Consider the following 26,030-nt stretch of genomic DNA (forward strand, 5'->3'; position numbering starts at 1 on the left):
CGCATAGTTCATCTCTGTTATTTGTTTAATGACACAAATAGAGTCTTAACTTATTCTTTGGATTGATAAAGATTACAGCATGAGAGTTTTAACACAAAAAAGTACATTAAATACTGATGCTAGAAAGGTAGAGGGCTGTGCGACAAATTTTACTGCATTTAAATGATAATTAAAAAGCTACCTCTGCTGGCCAGTGTCTTCTAAAGAGAACGTAGGGCATGATCTATGTTTTTTTGCAGGTTGCTTACTTGTAGTCAGTTGTTAGCTGGTAAATGCCAGGGTTAGATCTGTAATAATAGAGAACTAGCTAACGATAAAGACATCATTAAGTCTTATGTTCATAGCTTTTAGAACAACTAGACAAAAATACACTAGACATCTCAAACACATTGTACAGGGCTGCACTATGCTGACTGTCACATGCTCTGTTCCTGTGCAGACGAGTCAGGGAGATGTCAACACATGGTCCACCACACCCACACAATCTTGTAACAGCATTTGCCTGTTGTGTTTATAGTTTTGAAAGTTAATTTTCACTCAGAATTTTGTGGATGCTTAATAAGAAACGACTTTGATATCAAATATGCAGTTTTTCTATTCAAGGCCAAATTTCCAGAAGCTTTGATGTTCCGCAGAGCAGCAAAAGTGCAGAAACTAATTTTAAAAAAAAGGATGATTAGGGTCATGAGTTTGATATATTTTATTTCACTACCACAATAGAAAAGTTAGGAATCTGTTATCAAAACTATATAACCATATATATACACACATTTATATATGGTTATGTTTATGCAAGTTAAATAAAGAACCCTGCAGGACGTCAACAACAGCTGAACTATTCTGTTTGATCCTTTTCTGCATGTTCAAACTAGATTTATGATAATGCTTAAAGGGGGGGTATTGTGCTCATTTCAAGCTTCATATTTCACTCTGTGATACCTGTGGAGTAGCTTAGCATAATTTACAGTTAAAAAAAAACTCATCATGTTTCTCAAACGCTGCTCTTTGTGAGGTCACAAAGTGCAGCGTGTAGAAAAAACTGTGTGAAACTTGGCGTTCACAGCAGCCTGCAGACTGAGCTGAGAAGCCTGGGGATTACTCCAACATACTTTTACCTACAGATTTGAAACGTCACCCACATTAAGTATGGACATCCAACATTGTAACATTATATATATATATATATGTCTTAAAATGTGAAACAAGCATAATCCCCCTCTTTAAAGTCCCAAAAATAATCTTTAATACTGTTTCGACGCAGTTTGATTTAGACAAGATAATTTCAATAAAATCACAATGTCCATAGTGGTGAGAAAAAAGTCTTTAGACTGAGCATTAATTATCATTTCTTATTTGATAAACATGGATATTGACATTATATTGTAACACATCATGCAATGGTAAAATTGTCTGCCTTTCCCACAGTGAATGGGATACTTTAACACCACTGTTTATTCTTATTTACAGGCAGACTGCCATCATTTGAAATATAAGGTTGAATCCTTATTTGAGATATCGTCTAACACATTTTCATTTGGTTCAAAATATGAAACTCAGACTTCCCATGTCAGCAGTGTAGAATCAGATGAATCTATTCTACTCAACCGGCACGAAATCCTTCATCTAAAAAAAGGAGTTCAAATCCACACACAGACAGTCCTCTCAAGACTCTTTCGTATTGATGATGTTTTGACATCTCCGTGTATAATATAGCGTGTGCAACGAATCAAAAGCAGGCGAAGTCGAAAGGGGAAAAAATGGGGATAGGAGGTTAAAGAGAGAGCAGTAATCTGTCAGGGATTTACACAGAGACGCTCTCTCCTGGATGCCAAATGTCGCAAAGCTAATGCCAGTCTCCAGTGGAACGAGTAGAGGATTAGCCGCAACTGCACTGTGCGAAGTGACAACAAAGAAAAGCTGTTGCTGTGAATTAAATGAAACATGATGTTTGATGTAAAGATGACAGCGAGGAACAGCAGCTTGTTGTGCTCAATTACAAAACCGCTGTTTACGGAGTCTGCTGATGTTGTCACGGCGGAGAGAATCAAAAATAAAACCACTTTTATTCAGAACAGAGTGGGTAGATTTACACTCTTGTACAGTGCAGAGTTATACACGCTGGTCATAACACTGTTGTGATGCTCGTTAGCAGCAGAAAATATGAACAACTCCGGCCTTTGAATCATCTTGGATTAAAGCTCCAGATATTTCCAGTTATTCAGGCTGTTCCGACGTCTGCTAAGATAGAAGTTACATGGCGCAATGATAGAGTTTATGTTGCATTAGGAGACTTCAATGATAACAGGTGAGACATAACACCAGCAGGGTGTCAATCAATCAGTCCAGACGTGTCCACACAGTGTCCTGAGCAGAGGTCTAATCAGTGTCAGAAGTGAAAACACCTGTGAGGCTTCATCAGGCTGTGTGCTGCTTTTAGATAACACGAGGCAGGTCTACATGTTCTGACTATTACCAGTCTTAAAGGACATTTTCATAACTTTTTTCTTATAAAAAGTCTCTATTACTCTTGATCGGGTTAATCTCTCACCAACAGTTTTTTTTGGAGATGAATGTGGTAAATGGAGGAGGTGCTAAATCATTGAGAATCTTAGATATTAAGCATGCATTGTGAAATTTGATAAAATCCTTGCAGGTTGCAGTTTAACGAAGCCTGCTGATAAATACAGTGTTTACATGGCCATTGTGTGCCGTGGACAGCTCCTACTGTGTGTAGCTACAACAGGATGCCATGTGAGCATAACAGGATTATGAAATAAAATAATTATGGTTTTTAAAAATAGAAACTGGTGAACGTGTTCTTTCTTACCCACAGAACATCTGGATGTTGTAGAGTGTCGGGTCATCCTCCAGAGGAGCCAGCTGCTGCAGACACAGCTGCTCACATCCTCCATTGAAACCGTCGGAGCAGTCGATGCCGATGTGGTGGTCGTAGCACCCGGTCCCATCCTTCATAGGACTCAGCCCTGGAGGGCACTGTGGGAGGAAGAAGTGTTTTTATAATGACGAATGTAAGCAATTACACATTTTTATTTAATTTAGGGAGACATTCATGGAGCTGCCTCGACTGTGTGGAAGCTGCCACGTTAACACTACTCCCAGCTGGGACAGGTAAACAGACCCGATAACATCTGTGCCACAGAATGTAAAACAGTCACATTTCTGTTCCCATTAGTGCAGCCTGTGTGAGCACTGAGCTTTTCTGTAAAACTGCACACTGCAAGATGTTTCATATAAAAGTCTCATATTATCAGCCAAACAACAGCAGCAGGCTGCAGCAGAAGGAGAGCTGGCACAGACTGTTAGCACTGGTGAACCAAGAGGCACAAGAAGTGAAACACAGACTTACTGACACCCAAAACACTCAATTATTATTAAAATTAGGAATGTAAAGATCCATTAAAGGCGAGCTGAAACGGCATTTTGAGAGTATCTAGCTTCCCAATCGTGACGTATTTCTGAGTGAAACAGGACGTGCAGGCGGGACATATCACAGCGCAGTAGCTAGGTAACTGACCGAGCGTTCTTGGTGCTCTGCGGCTAAATGTTGCAGATTGATTGGTTGAAATTGTTTGGTGCTAACTTACGTAAGCAGGCGTGAAATTTAGTTTTACCGTTAGAAAAAATGATCGGATTTTGATATAAGAATACGAAGAAATAGATTTTCTGTTTTGTTTTTTTTGCCTATATTGTCAAATAGATGCACAATATTACCGGGGATGTGATCGAAAAGGATTAAAATGACATTTTTCATTTCACCTCGACTTTAAGTATTCAACTTATTGATTTATTTTTTTCTGACTGTAGATCATATAAAAACATAAGTTCTATATGCAACATATAAATGGTAAGTATGTGCCCATCTGTACTGCAGTGTACAGTCTAACAGGATAAATTCTGACTCACATAAGGAAATGAAGGCAGTGTGCCATAAAAGTATATTTTGTTACAGCCTGATCTCCTTGAAATTGTGTTCATATACAACTAATTTTCAACATATACCTAAACATAATGTTGAATGTTTTCTATTAAGCTAATCTCTATTTACAGTTTCTATATAGAAATGTAGTCAGCAGGCTGCAGTGTTTGCAGGAAAAACAGTCTGAGTGGAGATCAAAAGCAGGCAGAACGTAATGCGCCGTAATGACATCCCAGCTCCCATCAGCGTCATCTGACAGTGATTTAGCTTCTTATTAATCTCTATAAACAGACATCTGCATGTGAACAGCTAACAATCTGTTGTAGCTCTAAAATTCTACTTAAGATAAATTCCTGTGACGCTGTGTCTCAAAAGCCGTTCAGCGTTAATTTCTGATGCATTTAAGGAAGTCGGGAAATCTGATCGATCCGACCTCTGTTCAGCAAACGAGCATTTTAAAAGTCTTCTTCTCCTCTTGAGGACAGACCTGACAAAGCTTTATTTTGACTTTTTACAAATCTGCATCATGATGTTGAAATGTCTGCAAAGGTAAGACCTGTTAATTAAAGTAAAGAAAAACGGTTTATTTTTTCTGTGAACAATGCAGCACGCGGAAAAGGAAGTCTTGACTGGAAGTCAAGCTAACCGCTGGCTACACACGAAGCATGTTCAACGTCCCTAGAGGCTTTATTGTCATCAGACTATAGCCAATGGGCTCCGGGATTGCCATAAAGGTAATAAGAAAATGTTGTTGCTGGACCTGGCGAGTCACAGAAATGTTGATATTGAACTGATCCTTAAAGTGTTTATTGATGACATATTTGTTGAATAACTTTTGTTTTCTCCCAAAATAGGCAATCTTGCAATACATCATCCACTTTCCAGCATTATTTACCGTTTTAATGTTTATCTTTTATAAAGAAAAAGCCAACAAACAATGACTCAAGATACTGGATTTAATTGACATCTAACCTAAACAATAATCACCTTAACCAAAGTGCTTTGATCGTACGACAGCCCTGCACTTTTTATGCCCGCCTTCACCCCAACCAGCCCCTTGCAAATCATGCGTGTGATTTCTCTGTCGTCATGTAGTTGTTGAACTACTTCATTTGCTAAGTAAAAAGAAAATTAAACCTTAAGGTGGCCTTAATATATTGTTAGGAGATTGCCAAAAGTTGGTAGGATTAATCTTTTGTGGATGTGGATGCTTTGAAAAAGTGTAGTGGTATTGTTTTAAATGCAGGAACGGTACATGGCTCCTGCCCCCGCTTTACTCATTAAACATTCAACCACAGTAGGTGAACTCTTGACTGCACATTCAAAACTTGAGTTGTTGCAACAGGGTTTACAAAGTTTTATCTTGTATGTGTTAGAGACAAAAGAGCATTTGCATAGCAGCACCTTGTAATTAATAGTGACGGAGGAAAAGACAAAAACAGTATTGAAATAGCAGAGGACTTGTGTCATCTTTAATGAAGCTGTTCTTTTCTTGCTCTTGTGAGGGGAAAGAGGAAATACTGCAGGTTTGACTTAATTTCCATACAATCCAGACAGGTGAACAGGTGAATATGAACACTGTGTTCATATTGATGCGTGAAATTAAATCCTAGTTTCAGGATGTTTGACAAGTGAATGGATTGACTTTGAGAATTTGATAAAAACACTTAAAACATAAAGTTTTTGCTCAGCCACCGACAACTTCTTAATTGAAATGCACTCTGTGCTGGGGTGAACTTCGAAAAGTACTGCGAGACCCGACTTCCCCTCGGTTCCCTCTTTCTGCAGACTTCTTCAGTATTTTCCAAGCAAATGTCTCAGAGACCTGTCAAGTCAAATTCACATTATGTTTTCTGTCAGCCATTACTTCAAAGGAAACTTTGATGGAGTGCATTTTAACAAGGCACCACTGCCTTCAGAACAGCAACCAGGCAGCTGCTTTCCTTCAAGCACTGAGGGACCATCAACTTCTTATTTCACTATTTAGGTATATACCGTAATCACCAGAGGGTCCAGGTGGCTAATTATGCTAATAAAGCTCACATGCTTGTTGTGGATTGCATAACAAAGTGGCCTCCAGAAGTATAGACAACCTTTGTAAATTTGAAAAGAGGCAGACAGAAAAAAAGTCTTTGCTGTTCGTCTTCTTTGTCTTTCACTCATATTTTATGCATGTACATCTAGCTAGATCTTGTATTGCCTAGTTTCTTGAGCCTGTTAGAGCCCTGTATTAATCCTGGATTATTCATATACTGTATAAAACTTTAGGTAAGTTTAGGCACAACCTAGGAGTAGCCCTTTCATTTATCTTCATAATCACAGTCTAATACATCAAATGTTACACCAGCTAATATGGCTATGTCAGATGTATTTAGTAGTATCACTCCGCTAATTCGGCCAAATAAAAACACTGTAACACTGTGATTGGAAATTGATTAGTCACTATTTGAGCTTGCTCGGACACTATAATCTGGTCACACTACCAAACGACACACCGTAGTACCACTCTAATACACTGTTATATTTTTCATTACTCTGGTCGATATTTATTCATAACCCACTTTAGAAATTTGACATCACGTCCTGTCTCTGAGCTGAGGGCAATTCCGTAAGACCAAATTGTAATGGAGCACCTTTACTCTGCCGACGCGGTCATGAGAGCCTGCAATAAACGGTCATTTCCTTTCTGCCCATGTCTCGGAGTGATCCATATGTATGAGAAGCCATGCTTTGTATCTGTTTGACTGCATCGGGATTAGTTTGTTATTTCTCCTTGAGACGTGGCACGATCAAAGGTTTGCTCAACTGGAACTCTTATCCAGGAGGGGAGATGTCAGAACTAAGATGTACATGAATGTAATCATTGAGATTTCTTTTTACATTTTTTAAAATAAAATAAAAAATACTGTTTGGCAAATTTTAAAATTAGCATGATTTAAAGTTATAATCTTATGGCGATAAACAGTAATTACGGGAGCACACTTCCCAGATATCCAGACAGTGCTGCATGTGTGACGTCCACAGTTGTAACTCATGATTTTCCTGCCTTCATCTGAGCGTTGAATTTGTTTCTTTTTCTTTGGATTTTCACTTATTTTTGAAGTTTTATCTGTAATCATCGATCTTTTCTTTGTTTGTTCAGCCATAGTAGATTACTGTTTACTCGCAACACTTGCAGAGTGCAGAAAAGCAGCCGCTTAGCTCCGCCTACCCTCTCTGGCAGACCAACCACTGCTGAGTGATGGAAAACGAGTCACTAACTGCGCGCCACAGACACCCAGTCTGTAACACTGCAAATGCACAGGCTTTCAATCAGTGGGCCATAGCAATCACCATTGTGTAACCTCATTCGGCGATAGATAGTGACTTGACAGACATTTAATTAAATTAAAAGCGTCGAGATTATCACTTTAAAATGAAAATATTTTACTTCAGTAGTTAGAAAACTCAAAAACAATTATTGAAAGTTACTTATTTTTCTCCATGGGAAAAGGGAACTCTGGAGGAAGTAAAAATGTATGTTAAATATTTGGAGTGCTGCAGTATATTGATGTTAAAAAGGACGAAGGTGAAAAATTAGCAGTTGAGCTACTTAAGCCACCGCAGTGTGCCGCATGTTTTTGCCCATTGAAGGGAAAAGAAGGGAAAAGAAGGAACAACAGGGAACGTGGAACAACTGTTGTAATTTAACAGACATTACTGGTAACCATGGACAACAGGCTCATAATCTGCCACAAGAAGGCATTCCCACCAGGCAAAGTAATTGACATGACAAGGGCAGAAGGCAGGTTGCAGGCAGGTTGAAGGCAGGCACAAGGTAGCAGGTTATGTGGGGTGACAGTGACAGGAACAGGATACTGACAGGCAGGTCTTGACCAGAGAGTCTGAAGGCTGCGGAAAGGAAGCAGGAGAGTGACTATGGCAAGGTGGGCTAGAGAGCAGGTTAGGGAATGAGGAGTAGGTGTTAGGGCTTTCATTTTTCAATAGAAATTCAATATATAACCTGGTGAAATATTAATAGTTCAAACTGTAATAATGTGATAGGATTCAAAATTGAAGCACAGCAGAAAACGCTTGTCCATCAACAAATTAGGGGTTTGACGTTAGTGTTCCATATCATTAAAACAAATTCTATATCACGTCGAATTCGTACCAACTTGATTTTTGGGAAAGCCCTAGTAAGTGTGTAGATTGCCGTGCCATTCAGGTGACCGGGAAAGGCAGGACACACTTCTGCATCTGGTGAGAGGTGAGGAATGACAGAGTCGGGGTCAGTCTGAGGTTGTAAAGTTGAAAGGGAACACAAGGGAGACAGGGCGGGCAGCCCGACAAACTTTGATACTTGGTGGATGTTGCTGTTGATATATTGATTCTGACAACCTGCAACTAAGTCAAACTTACATAAATTGGCTTAATGAGACTTAAATATAAAATATGTCTTTTCCTATTGATTTTTGAAAGCGTTGGCATCTTCTAGCCTATCTGGTAGTGCCAAACAGTAGGCGCATGATAAATTGCCACTTTACTGATACAGTATTTGGAGACTTTCACTGAACCATCACTGTCACTGTACATTAAGCTGTAAATTTTTATTTGGTAACAGCTTGTGAAACTACTCAAATGCATTACAACCAAACTAATGGATTGAGTCTGAATATCTGAAGATAGGATTATTTTTTGGGGCCTTTCATCGATAGGACAGCTGAAGATAGACAGGGAATGTGGGAAGTAAAGAGTGGGGGATGGCATGCACCAAATGATCACCAGACTGGGAGTCGAACCTGTGATCAGTGCGACAAGGACTTTAGCTTCTGTATATGGGGCACCTGCTCTACCAACTGAGCTAAACCAGCGCCCCCTCCATGTGGTGTTCTTCATGTGCTACAAGACATATCAGGGACAACATGAGCAGTCATCTCCATGGCTGGGCCTGTCTGCTTTTAAACTGCAGTGTACCAAGGTAGGGCTGAACAACACGTTTTCAGACTGGCAGGTTTGAGACGTCACAAACCTAAGGAGCCAATCCCGTTAATGGACAGGCTGACGCTATGCATATCATTATGTGTAACCAATGGCAACCACTTCGACGATGCGCGAGCCAGCTGTAACCGTCATGGTAATCTTTGCAAACTCACTACTGACTACAAACGTTAACGTTACTACTACTAATTACTAAATTTCAAGCTAGCTAAGTTTTAACAAGTTGCCACTAAACGTTGGCAGAGACGTGTTTTGTTTTCAGCTGTAATTTTATGAAAGGAGAAACGTAGTACATAGTGGGCGGGCACTATGCAGATTCAGGATTTTTTAATGAGGGAGATGGAGGAGATGCTGAATAAGTGCTCCCTGGTCTTGCTCCCTTGATAACTGATATTGATTTCGTCATGCTGTGAGGGGCCGTTGTGACAAATGATTTATAACCTGTAATGCAAAGAGCAACAGACATTGAATCTTGTAACACATCTGTGGCACAGAGTCTTCAAATCAGTGGAACCCAGTGTGATCGATGGACGTGTGGATCTGTGGCGCAGGCTGAGAGGAATTTGTATTGACAGGTCGCTGCACTGGAGCTTGCCAGCCTCAGATAGCTCTAGTTATTGACTGCCATAATAGGCTTCCGACATGCCGGAGTAGCGATAACTCCGGGCCATTTTCCAGCTGTCCGCAGGATAATAATCATTAAGAATATGCGCCGACCAGAGTCTTTGTCTGTGGATTGTTATCACTTGAGATTTCTGCAAATCTGGTCTATAATCCTGGGTAAATCATTGATAATCCTCTGCATAAAACCACTACCCAAGTGAACAGCCCCCAAAGCCTTCACAATTTTATCTGATTAAAAACTTCTCCTGGTTGTTTTGTTTGGATTGAGCCTGTGTTCGTGACAGGTGGAACACTTTGACTCAGTATGAATGGCATGGTGAGGAAATAATCCAGATTAAAAGTTTTAACACGAGTCTTGAAAGGCTGAGGTGAGGGAACGAGTGCAGGTACCTACTTTAGGTTCACATTGAACTTATTCTATGTCTTGCAGTACAATCTAAAATGATATAATTGAATGAATAGTTGGCTCAAACTTGGAACAGTATTTAACAAAAGTTTAGACCCCTGATATGGACCCTGCAATTCACCCAGGTGAAAAAATAGCCATATTTCATATCCTGCCTCTTTTATAAACCAATCAACATTATGCAAGGGTTCAAAACCTCTGTGGAGCTCGAAAAATAAAGCTATATAACTTAAGTGACTGGCGCTGGGAGTTCAATTGTGGCACAGGTCAAAGTGCTATGTAGCAAAATTCAAAAGGCTTTGAGAGATTTCTGTAGAGAGGTTCAGACGAGTACACTCGCCTCCACCGTGAGCTGTAAACCTTTCAATACAGGGTCAGACATTCACAGCCCTTTTCTTACGAGATAAAAAGAAAAAAAACATGTATAAATTACATTGTTAGGTCATTCAAACGAAAGCCATCATTTTCAGTACATATCTGCAGCTAAATGGAAGGGACACATTCCATCACCGAACCAACAGGTCACTAAATAATGGTTTTCCACTCATACTAACAAAAGGATGTTGGAAGGCAAAGGCCTCGCCATTTATCTTAGACCATTTAATAACTGGACAGTGAGTGAAAGAACTGTCCGCCCTGCTGTAGAAGGAGCTAGCACTACAAAGCCTGCCTGGGAAAACCCTTGAACCACCATGCCTTTTAATCCTGTTTCTTAATGGAGATAAATTCCTGCAGTGCTTTTGAGGCTTAAAGGAATCAGTACTGTGCCATGGCCAAACAGCGACAAATCCCTACAAGAGCGGTTGTATAAGCCATGAACTTTTCACATTTTTCAGATCCGCAGATCGCTGCAGAGCGAGAATGATTGAGGACTTAAAATAAGGCAATACATTCCCCATGAGCATGCACTCACCAGCCACTTTATTAGGTTCACCTGTTCAACTGCTCGTTAATGCAGCCAGTCAGCCAATCACATGGCAGCAACTGAATGCAATTAGGCATGCAGACATGGTCAAGACAATCTGCTGAAGTTAAAAGCAAGCATCAGAACGGAGAAGAAAGGTGATTAGTATTCAGAAACTGCTGAACTACTGGGATTTTCACACACAACCATCTCTAGAGTTTACACAGAATGGTCCGAGAAAGAGAAAATATCATGTGAGCGGCAGTTCTCTGGGCGAAAATGCCTTGTCGATGGCAGAGGTCAGAGGAGAATGGCCGGACTGGTTCGAGCTGATAGAAAGGCAACAGTAACTCAAATAACCAATCGTTACGACCGAGGTTTGCTTGGTCTGATGAGTCTTGATTTCTGCTGCGACACTCGGATGGTAGGGTCAGAATTTGGAGTAAACAACATGAAAGCATGGATCCATCCTGCCTTGTATCAAGGCTGGTGGTGGTGTAATGGTGCGGGGGATACTTTCTTGGCACACTTTGGGCCCCTTAATACCAATTGAGCATCGTTTAAACCCCACAGCCTACATGAGTATTGTTGGTGACCATGACAATAAGTTCTCTGTACTCAAATGGCCTCCACAGTCACCAGATCTCAATCCAATAGAGCACCTTTTAGATGTGGTGGAACAGGATATTCGCAGCTGACAAATCTGCAGCAACTGCGCGATGCCATCATGTCAGTATGGACCATCATCTCTGAGGAATGTTTCCAGCATCTTGCTGAATCTATGCCACGACGAATTAAAGCAGTTCTGATGGCAAAAGGGAGTTAAACCCGGTACTAGAAAGGTCTACCTAATAAAGTGGCCAGTGAGTGTATTCATCATTGCTTAAATGGTCCCAGTCATGGAATTACAAATGTTCTGTAATTATCTGTCTTTGAATGGGCGTGCGCACTAGCCCACAGGAAGCGTTTCTGGTCCACAGCGCAGCGGCGCGCTGGCCCAAACATTATCGCACGAGAATTGCGAAATCACACGATAACATCAATGTTAAAACAGAGCAACACACGAACGACAGAGGTTGAATACTCGCTCACTGGGATATAATTCCGTGATTTTTGTGCTTCTACCATGGCTGAGTACTCTACTTAATTAAAAGTTTTCTTTTTCCAAGATTTCAGTGTGTTGATGTTACAAAAACGGGAGTCTGTACCGGTCTGTACATGGTGTTTTATTTTGAAATGACCGGATGCTCTATGCTGCTTTCCTGTCTGACTTCCTGTTTGGAACGATCTGCTCTGTTCAGCTTGACGACTGCTTGAAGCGGCCTCCATCAAAAATCGACTCGGCGGAGCAGAGAGATGCCTCTGGGACGCGTTGGAGACAGAATCACAACCATTGACTCGAATGGATGCAATCAACTCAATTTAGGCTTTAGGGGTACGAAAGATTCTGATGGATAGTCTGCATATTCATTTTCCATATTACATAATTTCTCATCAAAATGAGATTTTATTCTAACATTTTTACATGCATCTAAATTTAAAACAATTTCAAATGCTTTATGTTTACATCTCTCGGCTGTGTGTTGTATATGTGCAGTGCAAAGGTCATCAAAAGCAGCTTTGGGGTTTCAGCTGCAGCGGTGCCGTATTATTTTTCCATGTCTGTGCCTTCGAGAATTAATCTGTTTATGTTGTTGTTTTATTTGATATAGAGAGTGGCCTCGCCACACAATTACAGCATCTGTTATTTGTTCGAATGCCTGAAGCAACATGTGTTGAGTTGACCTAACAAGGACCTCTTGTGGCTGTGTGAATAATGACTATTGTCTCTCAGAGGCAAAGGGAAAGCAGTGTGGATTTGTTAAAGCCCGTGTTCGCTTCAGTCAAACTAGTCAGCTTTGTTTCAGGCAAAAGTTCTTCTACATGTTCTGAATGTGAACAAGTGAAGAGCCACCCCTCCTTCTACATGCCTCATCTCCACACATAAAATACGTGTCTTTTCAATGATTTCAACATGCAGTGTTCAAATAGGGATAGAAACGCTAACGTTCAGACTGTATAACTTTGATTAGCATTAATGGTGTAGCATCCTGTTCTAAAAACAAGTGTTGTTGGGATGTGTGTGAGGAACAAAAAGACGTAGGAATTCAGCCTACTCACATAGGCATTAGTCACTGTGTAAAGAGAGAATACAAAAGCCTTTATACCTCTCAAGTTGGTGGTATGCCCACATTTGATGCCCCAATTTGACCAAGTTGGAAGAATGCTGTTTAAAGCCTTTACAAAACTGCCACATTTAGAGGTGTCAGCCGTGGCAGAGAGGGGCAGAGGAATCTCATTCACCTACTCTTTAAATGATGATTGTTGTGTTTTCAGAAAGCTGTATTTCGCTCTATGACCGAGTACAGTATTTCTCCAGGGGAACACTTGTATAACTATGTGCAGTATATTAAGGCCATGCATAACTTCAAGCTATAATGAAAAATCCTGTTACAGGGCTATGCAAAGCATTAAAAAGCATATTGACTGATACATCAAATAGAAGAACTCAGATGAAATATTCGCCAGAAACTTTAAAAGGTTTTTCCGCACTGCAGAGGGAGAAGCCCAGAGGAGCGTTTATGTCAAGTTCACAGAGAGAAATATCCATTCTAAGGAGGTCTATTAGAGAAATCACATTCCGTTGCCTAAAACATTATTTCCAACATTTCAACTTTCCTTTCATGTTTCCTAATAGAGAAAAGTTGTCTTGAGAGGTTTTTTTTTTTCAAAGGCCAGTGTGATGAGATAAGAAGTGCGTGTCAAAGGTCAGCTTATCCCAGAGTGCTCTGCTTCTCAGCCCGGTCTCCCGCGGATGATATGGTGAGTAAGTTCAGTGCAGAAAAACGTAGACATTTAGTAACCCCTCTCACCTCCTTCACAGCCAAGTGCAACAAGCACAACAGGGAGGGCGCTTGAGGTCAAACGGACACACTGCAACGGAAGAGAAAGATCATACTGTCTGATCCAAGCTCTTTTCATTTACTAACTGCTGGGTTGATCATGTACCGTTAGGAACACTAAATATGACACTTTGATCTGTTTTAGACTGATGTTAACTGACAAGTAAAAAAAAACAGTACTTACTAGAGATAGACCGATATGGTTTTTTCAGGGCCGATACCGATTATTAGTAGTCAAGGAGGCCGATAACCGATATTTGGAGCCGATATTCATGAAAATATTGGCGTCAAAATTTTGAATAATACAAACTCCAAAACTTAACTTTGTTTAAATGCCTTTAAGCATATGTTTATTAAACAAACAAACATCATCAAGCAGCATCTCTTATAAAGTGAAAATTTAAATAAATAAATAAATTACTTCCTGAAGTTTATAAAGTAAATAAAACAAAGTTGAATAAAATTTGCAAAGAAATTTACTTTTTCTCCTCTACGCCGTGTGTGTGTGCACTCTGCATGCACAGCTTTCACTGCTGATTGGCTGTTACCCGTGCCATGGCTCTGTGTGTAACCAATCAGTGCTGTGGGTGGGACAATGCTGGACAACAAGTAGTGACTGCAGACAGAGAGGCGCGGCTGCATCAGAGCCAAAATAACCCAGTTTTAAATTGATCTCTTATCGGCCGTCGGAATTTTAAAAAAAAAAAGGCCAATGCCGATATGCGTCAAAATGCAGAATATTGGCGCCAATAATCGGGCCGGCCGATAATCGGTCTATCCCTAGTACTTACTAAACCTAATGAACTTTAAAGCTTCTGGAAATTTGGCTTGAAATAGTAAAAATGTAGATATTACATTTGAGAGTCTCGTTATGCATCCTCAAAAATCGGAGAGAAAAGAAACATCCAAACGATTAAAAAACCTATTGGAAAAAAAACAGCAGATTTTCAGTTTGGATGATGGAGGAGGCTGTGGAGGTGGGCGGATCACAACAGCTTTTGGGACAATCAGTGGAGTGCAGCCATGAAGAGTTTGAGTTGTGTGAGTCAGAGTCAGAGGAGGAAGCAGAAGCCCAGCCACCTGAAGATTATTCGTTTAAATAGGTCTCTGAATGGTGAGTTACAAAGTCGCAGAAAGCATACACATGCAACATTAGCTGAGATGCCCCTTTTTTTTCCTCAAAGCTACGAATCCAATGCTGAATGATGGCGGTGTAGCGTTAGCTTGTGCTGTGTTATTATGGAACTACAGTGGCTCCATCCATGCTCAACATCTTCAGCTGAAAATAGACTGTTGCGGTCAACACTCAAGACACACAGCAATCAACAATCAGCCATGGCTTGAATAATCACTCAAGGACAACAGTGTCGCCTGGTTCATACAGCGACATAGCTGCTGTGTCACTATTGTTGTTTCCAGGAATTTACCGCGTCCTGTTCAATTCATCAAGCACAAAACAAGATGTAAATTATCTTAACTTGAACAATCACAACGATCAAGACTAAGGATCCAGCCACCAAGTATGCACTCTGTACAATCGCCATCAACACGGACTTGATCGCAGTCTGTACATTGTCTGTACAAACAACCCTTTCCTCCTCCATAGTATAGTTCTATATCAGACACAATCATTTCTAAAGCTGCACCGCACAAACAGACTGTATGAGCTGTTTGGAAGGTGTCCAGCTATTCTTCTTGTTCCATCTTTGTTGCAATTTGAATTTTTTAGGGATGCTTGATATTGGATTTGTTGCCGATATTTTCCAACCCTTTTTGCCAATTGCCGATTTCGATACCGATATATTAGGCACATGATTTTTCCATCTAATTGCAGAGAACATCAAGTCTCCCCTGTAGTGGAATTGATATCATGCCTACTCTTATTGTAGAGGCCCACTGGCAGATGCAGAAGTAACATAATGGCGTGCTTTTTAAAATGTGCACATTCACTGGGCAATATAAGAAAACTACTTAAACTTAGGTTATGTACAAAATGCCATATTTATTTGTTTGTAACATTTTCTTTCAAATAAAACTGTAATACAACTACGACAGGCTTGGATGATGCTCTCCCTGAGACAATCCTGACAAGAGTCACAACAAGGGCAAATTTTACCTATTGAAACTATGAAAAACCACCATACCGCAGACATCTTGCACCCGTCTTCACGATTGACAGAAGAGGCGTGGTGCAGGCCGTGCGCACGCACACTCGTGCCGAGTTCATGGCATAACATTACATCAAGCTTTTTCAGGGAATCATCAATCATTACGGCATAATTAAAGCGCTGTTTTATCGGAAGAAAATATCGGTAGAAAAAATTTCTAGCCATCATCTGCAGATACCGATAATGTGCCGACAATATCATGCATCCCTAGAATTTTTGTCATAATTTTTTACCTGTATAAAACTCCCAATTCAAACCCAATATCAGAAAGGCTTTCAGTAAGTTGGATTTGGATCGAAAGTAATTATTTTTGATACTTTTATATCCTCACTAAGTAAGAGCCTGAATTACATAGTCAAAAAGTGATTGTGGATTTGGGTTTCCAGTGGCTTTAAGAATATGAGATTTTATAACTTTCACAGAAGGTCTTCTCTTGGTGAATTAGAGGTAGAAACTTTATTTGCTAACTTATAAATAATCTTGTTCCTATGCGCAGTATTCTAACAAAATGAATCTACATACTACCTTTAAAAAGCCAAGCATTATTTATACGCTGTGGCAATGACAGCTGAAGTCTGAATCTAAGTTTGAAGTTGTGTGACCTAATGAGATGGTGCAGCTCTCCTGCTTTGCAGACACTCTTTGGTCTACGAAGACGCAGACTTTTCAACAGGATTATCTGAGGTCTCAAAGTCAAACACGGCTCAGGGATTCCATAAATGAGACTCATATCAGCGATGGTGTGCACTGTCGAACGAGCAAAGGAACCTCACTCAGCCAACAACTCTGCATATGGTTTTATGATAATGCTGATGTTTGACATGAATCACTATCATGTGCTCTGTCAACTGCACAGTTTTACAGTTAAATAACTATTGATACAAAGACAATGTTCGGCTCAGTATGGAGAAGTGTGGGATCCTTTCAAATGACAAATGTATTAATGATAACATGTTTAATTTAAGACACATTTTCCTTATTTCCATATTTCTCCATGCTTCTCTCTGTGTCAGCAACTGTGACGCTCGAATTCCCCCCCGGGGATAAATAAAGTATTTCTGATTCTGATTATTGATTTTTTTTCCCCTTGGGTTATTTATAATTATGGTTGTCAAAGTCAGACCAGATACAAATATATGAAGCCTCCTCTCTCTTGCTTTCTGTCTTCTAAATTCACATTGCACAATATTATTGAAAATCACACACTGATTCTACAGACGCTGGTTCACCGGAGCCAATCCAACCAAACACAGCTCGAGGTACAGTTCATATTTCAGTTTCACATGTTGAGTTTGACTCCTGTTGTTTCAGACTGTGATGCTCTCTGTATTTTGCTAGTTTAACTGCCCTAATTGCTTTCATTAGAAATGTGTTTTATACACTGCTGTTACTTCTGACTGTGTTGGTAAGTGGACAAAATCAGCGGGCTAAACAATATTTACATAAAAAGCAATGTTTATGTAATTTTACCTTCACAGTTAGCCTATAACAACCTTATCTTAATGGTCTCTTTATACTTCTTGTGTTCCTCTTCTTTTGAAAGATACTAACCTGTTTATTAAATAAAATCGACTCCAGTTTTTCCAGGAAGTATGAACCCTACAGTAACTGAACTTCAGCAGATGCTTCCATCAAACCTCTCGGTCTGAACACACACCCTCACATGAGTCCAATGGCCCGAGGAGAGAAAACATCAGTAGTGACAATCTAATGTGCTCCTATTCCTCTTTAGGGCCGAGGTCTAGCTATATCTCTGCCAGGTATTGACTCCACTCAACACTGCTTAGTGTCCCAAAATGCGATCCCAGTCAAGATTGGTTTTTGCTGCCTAAGGGGAACGAGGCCAATACAAAGTGGTGAGAAGAAGTGCATTAGCCCGCAGCATACAGTATGGTGCAGTCCAGGGTTATTATTAAAAAAGCACCTGGCTGTTCAGAGAGGTTTTAGCTCTAGCAGTAGCTGGTAATTCTATGCTATAAAGTAAGCCTTGTACTGAATATCCTGCAAAGACTGTATTTTTGAGCGCATCTTAGATTAGTATCATGCTGTTAGGCTAAGTGGGATCTCATCAAAGATGATATGATCCAATTTAAAATAGCATTGTTGAGCGTACTAAGTGGTAAAAACAAACACTTATACTTCAGTTAATGAGGAAAGCATTTAGTTCTTAGTTTCTACTGATTTGTTTTTACAGAAGCGCACCAACAAGTACCTCTTCTTAGTGACAAGAGCCCTTTTGGGACATGTTGTGCGTTATCGTCTGTTGGTAGAATTTTAATAGATTGCAATATTATACTTACACAAAGATAGCCGCCCCAGTTCTGTCTTTAATGTACTGGTGTTTCATCTTTTGATGATGAATTAGTCAAAGCACAGCGTAAATCCTGTGCAGAACGTTATAATACTGAAGCCATACTTCAGTATTTAGATACGATAAGATAATGATCCCCCATTGGGGAAATTCAGTTGTTACAACAGCTCAAAGTAAACAACAGGGTACAAGAAGGGATGGATAAAAAAAGGCAAGACAAAAAGACAATAAAATGCTGTAATAATATTAATAATAAATATATTCACTATGTACACCTTTCACTTACTGTGGATGGTTAAGTTTTTGTACCAAATTGTCAACAACACACACAGTGTATCATGCTGATGTGGTTGATGATAATTAAAGTGACATACAGTATTGCAGAATAAATGACACTTGCACATGAGAAGTAATTGCACAGACATAATTGCACGGTATGGATTTTAAGTATATGTACCAAAGTATGATATTATACTAAACTATGTTACAGTAGATATGCATAAATTGAAAAACAGTGCAAACATGTCCGTAACAGAGTCCTGCACACTCTAAAGGACTTCAGTCTCCTCAGCAGGTGCAGACGACTTTGGCCCTTCTTGTACAAGACGACTGTGTTGTATGACCAGTCTAGTTTGTTACTGAGGTTGACACCCAGGTACGTGTAGGTCTCCACCCTCTCAATATCCAATCCCTGGATGTTCACAGGTGCATTAACCGCCATAATTTAATCCAAAGGATCACGTATATGTGTTACTTCCATGCTATTAGTTGCCTCTTACCCAGGTTACCAATACTGTTAGGTACAATAGTCATGCCAGAGGGCTGGTGTTTTATTTCTATCAGATTCAAAGAACAAGCGTCTACAAAGCTTCAGTTAAAATTTAAGGAGGCTCAGAGTCATTGCCCTAACATGCATTGTTCTGCAACGGAGGTACAGAGTTCAAGGTTCATATGACCCATGGTTTAAACCTGAATCTTCCCTTCGATCAGCCATAACATTATGAACACCAGCCCCATATTGCATATCTCCCATTTTCCACCAAAACAGCCCTGACCCCGTTGAGGCATGGACTCCACTAGACCTCTGAAGGGCGTGCTTTAGTATGAGGCACCCAGACGTTAGCAGCAGATCAGTTGGATGAGGGAATTTGGAGGCCAAGTCAACACCTTGAACTCATCATGTTCCTCAAACCATGTTTTCAGTGTGGCAGGGCCCATTATCCTGCTGAGAGAGGCCACTGCCATTAGGAAATACCGCTTCAATGAAGGGGTGTACTTGGTCTGTAACAATGGTTGGTGGTACGTGGCAAAGTAACATCCACATGAATGGCAGGACCCAAGGTTTCCCAGCAGAACATTGCCCAAAGCATCACACTGCCTCCACAGGCTTGCCTTCTTCCCATAGTGCATCCTGGTGCCATGTCTTCCCCAGGTAAGCAACGTACACGCACCTGGTCATCCACATGATGTCACAGCAAATGTGATTCATCAGATGAGGCCACCTTCTTCCATTGCTCCGTGGTCCAGTTCTGATGCTCACCTGCCCATTGTAGGTGCTTTCAGCAGTGGACGGGGTCAGCATGGGCACCCTGACCAGCCTGCGGCTAAGCAGCCCCATCTGCAACAAACTGCAATGCACTGTGTGTTCTGACACCTTTCCAGCCGAACCCGCATTAACTTTTTCAGCAATTTGAGCTAAAGTAGCTCTTCTGTTGGATCGGACCGGGCCAGCCTTCGCTCCCCATGGGCACCAAGGACCCTGTCGCTGGTACACTGGTTTTCCTTCTTTGGACCACTTTTGGTAGGTACTGATCACTGCGGGGAACACCACACAAGAGCTGTAGTTTTGGAGATGCTCTGACCCAGCCTTCTAGCCATCACAATTTGGTCCTTATCAAAGTTGCTCACATCCTTACGCTTGCCTACTTTTCCTGCTTCCAACACATCAACTCCGAGGACAAAAATGTTCACTTGCTGCCTGACATATCCCACCAACTGAGAGTGTCATTGTGAAGCGATGTCAAAGTTATTCACCCAACCTGTCAGTGGTTACAATGCTATGGCTGATCGGTGTAGTCTATTTGAAGCAGGCTCATTTTCTTTCTTTCTTTCAGCTAATGTCAACTTTAACTACATAAGATATTCCCAGCAGGTATTTAGCTTAGCACAAAGACTAGAAAAAGGGAATAAATGCCAGCCTGCCTATTCCCAAAGGTACCATATTAGACTTAGACTTAGACTCAACTTTATTGATCCCTTTGGGATGACTCCCTCTGGGAAATTCAGTCTCCAGCAGCTTATACAGTACAATACAATAGGAAAGAATCAGCACACAGAGGGTAAAAAATAAAGATCAAAATATATATATCTATCGATATATATATATATATATAAAAAAAGTACAAAATTAGATAACAAAATATATAAAATATACACTCTTAGAAAATGTACAAGTAAACAGTGGGTAATAGTTCAATTAAACTAAATTAGGTTATTGCACTGTGGTATTAGGTTATTGCACTGTGGTGAGAGATTATTGCACATTGACAGATTTTTATTGCACATATGACCCTTTGAGATATAAATAAATATTACTATTGAATAGAAGAAGTTAACTACTATTAACTTTGTGAGCTGAATTAGTGGCTACCGCTTGTGAGAGAGTCTGTCCCTGTTACCTCCTCCCCCTAAGTGAGGAGTTGTACAGCCTGATGGCATGAGGGACAAAGGAGTTCTTCAGTCGGTTAGTCCTGCACTTTGGAAGGAGCAGTCTCTCACTGAACAGGCTCCTCTGGTTGCTGATGACGGTGTGCAGAGGGTGCCTATTCTGCCTAGAAGCACTGAAGCTCAATAATTAAGATTACCTTACACTCTATTTGTATAACAAGTAGAGTGACATGTCCTATCCAATTCATCAGGGACAAAACAAGATGTTATTTATCATAACTTTGAACTTACAAATCTATCACAAGGTTTAAATACAAGGTTAGGAATCCAACTACCAAGACGGCACTCTGAACTGTCACCGTCAACCCAGACTTCATCAATGTCTATACATCGTACTGTACACATATCCCATCCAAAGTATGGTTCTATAAAGCAGACATGAAAAATAATGAGTTGTACTGATGATAAACATCTTTATGTTACTAACATTAAGCCCCACAAACAAAAGTGTATGTGCTGTTTGGAAGGCGCCCAGTTTAGCTCCTCATTCCATCTTTATTGCAAACTGCTGGTGTCAACAACATCCTTGTTTTCCACCATTTTTTGCAGGAGAGACAAGTGACAAGACGAAGCTAATTAATCTCACAATCATCCTGTGATTATTACGCTCTCACTTCCAGAGGCGTCGTGCGCCGCCTCTCCCCAGGAGTGCAATACATCAGCCAGACGGAGCAGGTCGGTCAGTGCAGACCGCCAGCATCAGTGAATCTCACACAAGGAAAGATATTAAACGCAGACAGGACAGCTACTGGCAGTGCATATGCAGACAAGGTGTTAATTGATTAGGGTGGAATGAGAGCGCTGGGGCCCAGCCAGTTTACCACCCTGATTAGACGGATGAGAGGCTCATTTATAAGCTCGACAGTCACAAGATAATTACTAAAACACACAGTAATATATGCACCGGCAGCTGGGAATAGGGCTATGTGGTGATGGACAGGACAGAGATGTGTGTATGTGTGCGTGAAGATCAATGACTTAGCTCGCTTGCAATGATGTTTAGAGGTGTTAGATATACACAGCACACATGTATCATTCAGACAAAAACAAACAATAAATTCAGTAACGATGATAAGCTAGTCTTGATGCGTCTGAAATTAAAAACAATTAAATCAGCAACTTCAACTCCAAATACGCCTGGAGCCCCATCTTCATCCCTGTTATCCCAAAAGCCTCAGAAATCCATTCCTTAAGTCACTTGCCTCTTCCAATCTACATCGTCTTTGTGATTGATGATTGTGTACGTCCAGGGCCAGATTTACATAAATAAAAGTGCAGGGCACATTTGTACTGCCTCTTTCATTCAATCTGTGCCTGCAGTCTGTGTGTAATTACTGTCAGATTTACTAAGGCAGCAGCAGCGTCTGGGACCGACTTCTAGGCAGATTCAGCAAATGAACCAGAGCCCAGAAGAATGCAGCAAAGGGCTGGGATGAGATCGCCCAGTGTTGGAAAGAAATGGAAAGATGCTACAGATAGATACTGGCTCAGGAAGTAATACAACAACAATACAACACCACCTGTCTTCTTCTCAGTAGAATGCCATACAGTCTGAGCTTGTAGGCCAATTTAAATTAGTGGTTAATAAGGAGTCAATAACTAGAAAAGCAGAAATAAAGAAAAAAGAGTATTATCGTAAAAATTTGGTGTATAAGACGCACTTTTAATACATTTTTTGTCATCTAAAAAGTGGGCTGCGTCCTATATACCGGTGAGATCAATATACCAGTATGAAATGCAGAGAGGTATGTTATTGTGTTACAGTATTTTACCCGGTCGATGGCGCTATCCGGTTGTTACGTGGTGACGTCACATCTCTGCATTAAACCGTTTTTGGGTCCGAGCTGCTACAACGTCTCCTATTTACAACATGCTGCAGGGCTGTTTTCTGTTTTCCTCGCTGTTTGAAGCGAGGAATGAGGAATTGATTGTTGCGAATGCTCCGTCGCGGACATGCACCGCCCTTGCAGCCGCCACCCTCACAACAATCAACCTTACCGTAGGCTGCCAGCTACTGCTAGCTACAGCAACGGTAGCTAGCAGGATTGCACACTCGACGTGGTGAAAATGAAAGATGGTAGGCTGTAATGTGTGTGCGTGTGTTTTAAATGAAAATACATTTCAAAAGTTTCAGTTTACATACAGCAGTGTTTTCTTCAGAAAGACTTTATCACTACGGCTGGGACAAGGGATTTATTTGTATCTTCAAAATATTGAAGTATATATGAAATAATTCATTACCTTACAAAAAAAACAGCGGTGAACAGGTAAAACAGGGATGGAGCGAGGAGAGACTGTACACTAATCATCATAGATGACGTTGTTTTCTCGGATATAGAACAACATAAATATTAGATATAGTAAGTTCCCTAACGGCGTCGCTGGGATGTCAAGTTCAGGTGAATTGGACAGATGTGGGGTCACTTTGATCTGGAGCTCGACCACCAAAAACTTCATCATAGACTCCAAGTGAACTTTGTGCCAAATTTAAAGATATTCTTTCCAGGCATTCCAGTCCCACAGGACAAATTGCCAGATGAGTTTTTCATTTTATACTATCACACATTTGTGTAAAGCAGGTTGTTGTTGCAGCGCTGGTTTAGCTCAGTCGCAGTGGCTGCAGGTTCCTCTCCCGCCCTTTAATAATCTTTAAAAAATAAAGTTGCTTATTGTTAGCAAATTAATTCATGAGTTGTTGAGGAAAGCGTTCTCTGAGAGGTCATAGCGACCTTTGACCACCCAAATCAAATCAGTTGATCCTTGAGTCCAAGTTGATGTTTGTGCATAATTTAACGATACATCCTTCAGGCCTTCTAAGATATCTCTTTCACATATCTAGAACAGACGGACGGACAGCAGCACGGACAATCCAAAAAACATAATGCCTCCTACATGGCTGTCTCCAGTGGGAGGCAGAAACAGAAGATGAAAAACAATGACACGACAGATGATGAGTGAAGAACAAAACAACAAAAAAAGCAAAGACTTCCCACCCAAACTGATCCTTAAAGCAACAATATAAAACACCAGACTGAATCATCCTGTGAATTCTTTTGTTCACTTTCTATTAATGGAGCTTTTGTTTTTCTGTTTTTGTTTGGGTTTGTGTCGCCCACAAGTATCCTGCTTGTGTGCAACAGCCCTTTTATGGCTGGAGTTGCTTGATGAATCACGTCAGTATTTTCATCATCCTCATACCACACCCTCCCTCCTTCTTCTATACACGCTTTTATTGTGAGAAGTACATTACTGTTACCTGTAAAGAGTAGTTCAAACAACAGTCTAATTCAACAAACATTCAGGTATAATATGTCATAAACATGCACACGATTACAAACACTGTATTTTGTGTACACCCTGGTTCTGATCAGCTGCTAGTGATGACGCTTGTCCTGTTATACTACCACATCATGATTACACTTCAATTTTGGCAGAATGTAATTTCTTTGGTTTGCATATGATAAAACTTGGGCTACACGGTGGTGCAGTGGTTAGTGCTGTTGCTGCTAGAAGTTTCCTGGTTCGAAACCCGGTTCAGACGAAGTGGGCCTTTCTGTGTAGAGTTTGCATGTTCTACCTGTTCACTCTCCAGGTGCTCCGGCTTCCTCCCGCAGTCCAAAGACATGATCATTAGGTTCATTGGTGACTCTAAATTGCCTGTAGGTGTGAGTGTGAAAGGTTGTCCGTGTGTATGTGTCAGCCCTGTGATTGGCTGGCGATCTCTCCAGGGTGTACCCCGCCTCTCGCCCAGTGACAGGGCCCCCTTGACCCTGAACAGGATAAGCGGTATAGATAATGGGTGGATGGATGATAAAACTTGACAAAATAATTGACAGTGAAATCACTTTTTTCAGCTTCCTTGTTCTATACAATATGCTCTTATTCCATCGTGGAGTTATTTCCTACTTTATTACTCCAAAATCACATTTTTCCTCCTGTCTGGCATATAGCCTTCTTCTTGATAAGTCTCTACTGAAGTGTGAAATCATATATTTTTGCTCGGGATGACAGTTGCCTTTGTTGTTGCTGTGCACATTCAAAAGTGACGAGAAAACAGAAACATTAAGAGATAAGTACTTTGTTCTTTTTTCTTAGAAAAATATCTGTGTTTTTTCAAATGCTCACGGGGCTGGGAATATAACAGGACAATAAATAATTAATAGAATACAACAGACGAGTCTCATGACACCTCAGAGCATTGGCAAGAAATATTTGGATCCAAGTGAGACTAATTTCAGGGAGAAGAAACTCGATTTCTTTTTCATGGCGCTTTTGGCAAAGATTTGCAACACTATGCAACATGAAGAAGCTGCCCTCTAGATGTTGGTGAACACAAGCTGTTGTTTTAAAAGCATCCAGTAATTATCTGAAGAGGAAGAAAATTATGACAAAATATCTGACTCCTCTTGTGCTTTCCCACACGAGGGAAGAGTACCGAGAAAATGTGTTAACCAAGTTAAACACAATCGAATGCCTTCGAGACTCGAGAATGGGAAGGATATTTTAGTCTCAACATTCACATGCAATGTTGTTGCAACTCAGTGGATTGTATATGAAGCAATTTATGATTGTGGACATTGTTATTCACAAGCTCCAACGCATATAAACTGACAAGTTGTTCTAAAACTTGACATATTTGTGTTAGACTTCCTTAACTGAGCTATGGTGGACTGTATAACACTGTCATGTGACCACAGCTAGTGAATAGCCGCTGTGTATAAGCAGCACCTATTATGATGGAATGGGATTGCTTGTACATGCATTGATATCTTCCTTGGGGACAGGCTTTTGGCATTTACAAGCAACAGGACATAAACAAGGTCAGATATTTAGCATTTGTTTTGAATGGCACAACCAAACAGTCAAAAGAAGCAGGATACAAAAAACTATGGCTGATATTCAACAGGTTTATTTGTACCACAGCTGTTCAAGATTTACTTTAGATAACAGCTGAGTGAGAAAAGGCCAATGTAATACCCCTTTCACACCAAAATTAGCGTGTTGACGCAGGTTTTTCAGAACCGGAAAGAC

General features: G+C 40.5%; 1 protein-coding gene across 2 annotated transcripts in view; it reads right to left on the bottom strand.

Moving 5' to 3' along the window:
* astn1 (astrotactin 1) overlaps positions 1–26,030 on the bottom strand; it is a 440,186-nt gene that overhangs the window by 257,643 nt on the left and 156,513 nt on the right. For both annotated transcript variants that reach the window (XM_069684331.1, XM_069684330.1), the window contains exon 13: positions 2,828–2,994. In XM_069684331.1, the coding sequence (XP_069540432.1) occupies positions 2,828–2,994 (167 nt within the window). The remainder of the gene's footprint in view (positions 1–2,827; positions 2,995–26,030) is intronic.

This window comes from Semicossyphus pulcher, unplaced genomic scaffold, assembly GCF_022749685.1.
Source record: "Semicossyphus pulcher isolate SPU_LCO1_2020_fin unplaced genomic scaffold, fSemPul1.0.p SCAF_7, whole genome shotgun sequence".
Classification (NCBI taxonomy): domain Eukaryota; kingdom Metazoa; phylum Chordata; class Actinopteri; order Labriformes; family Labridae; genus Semicossyphus; species Semicossyphus pulcher.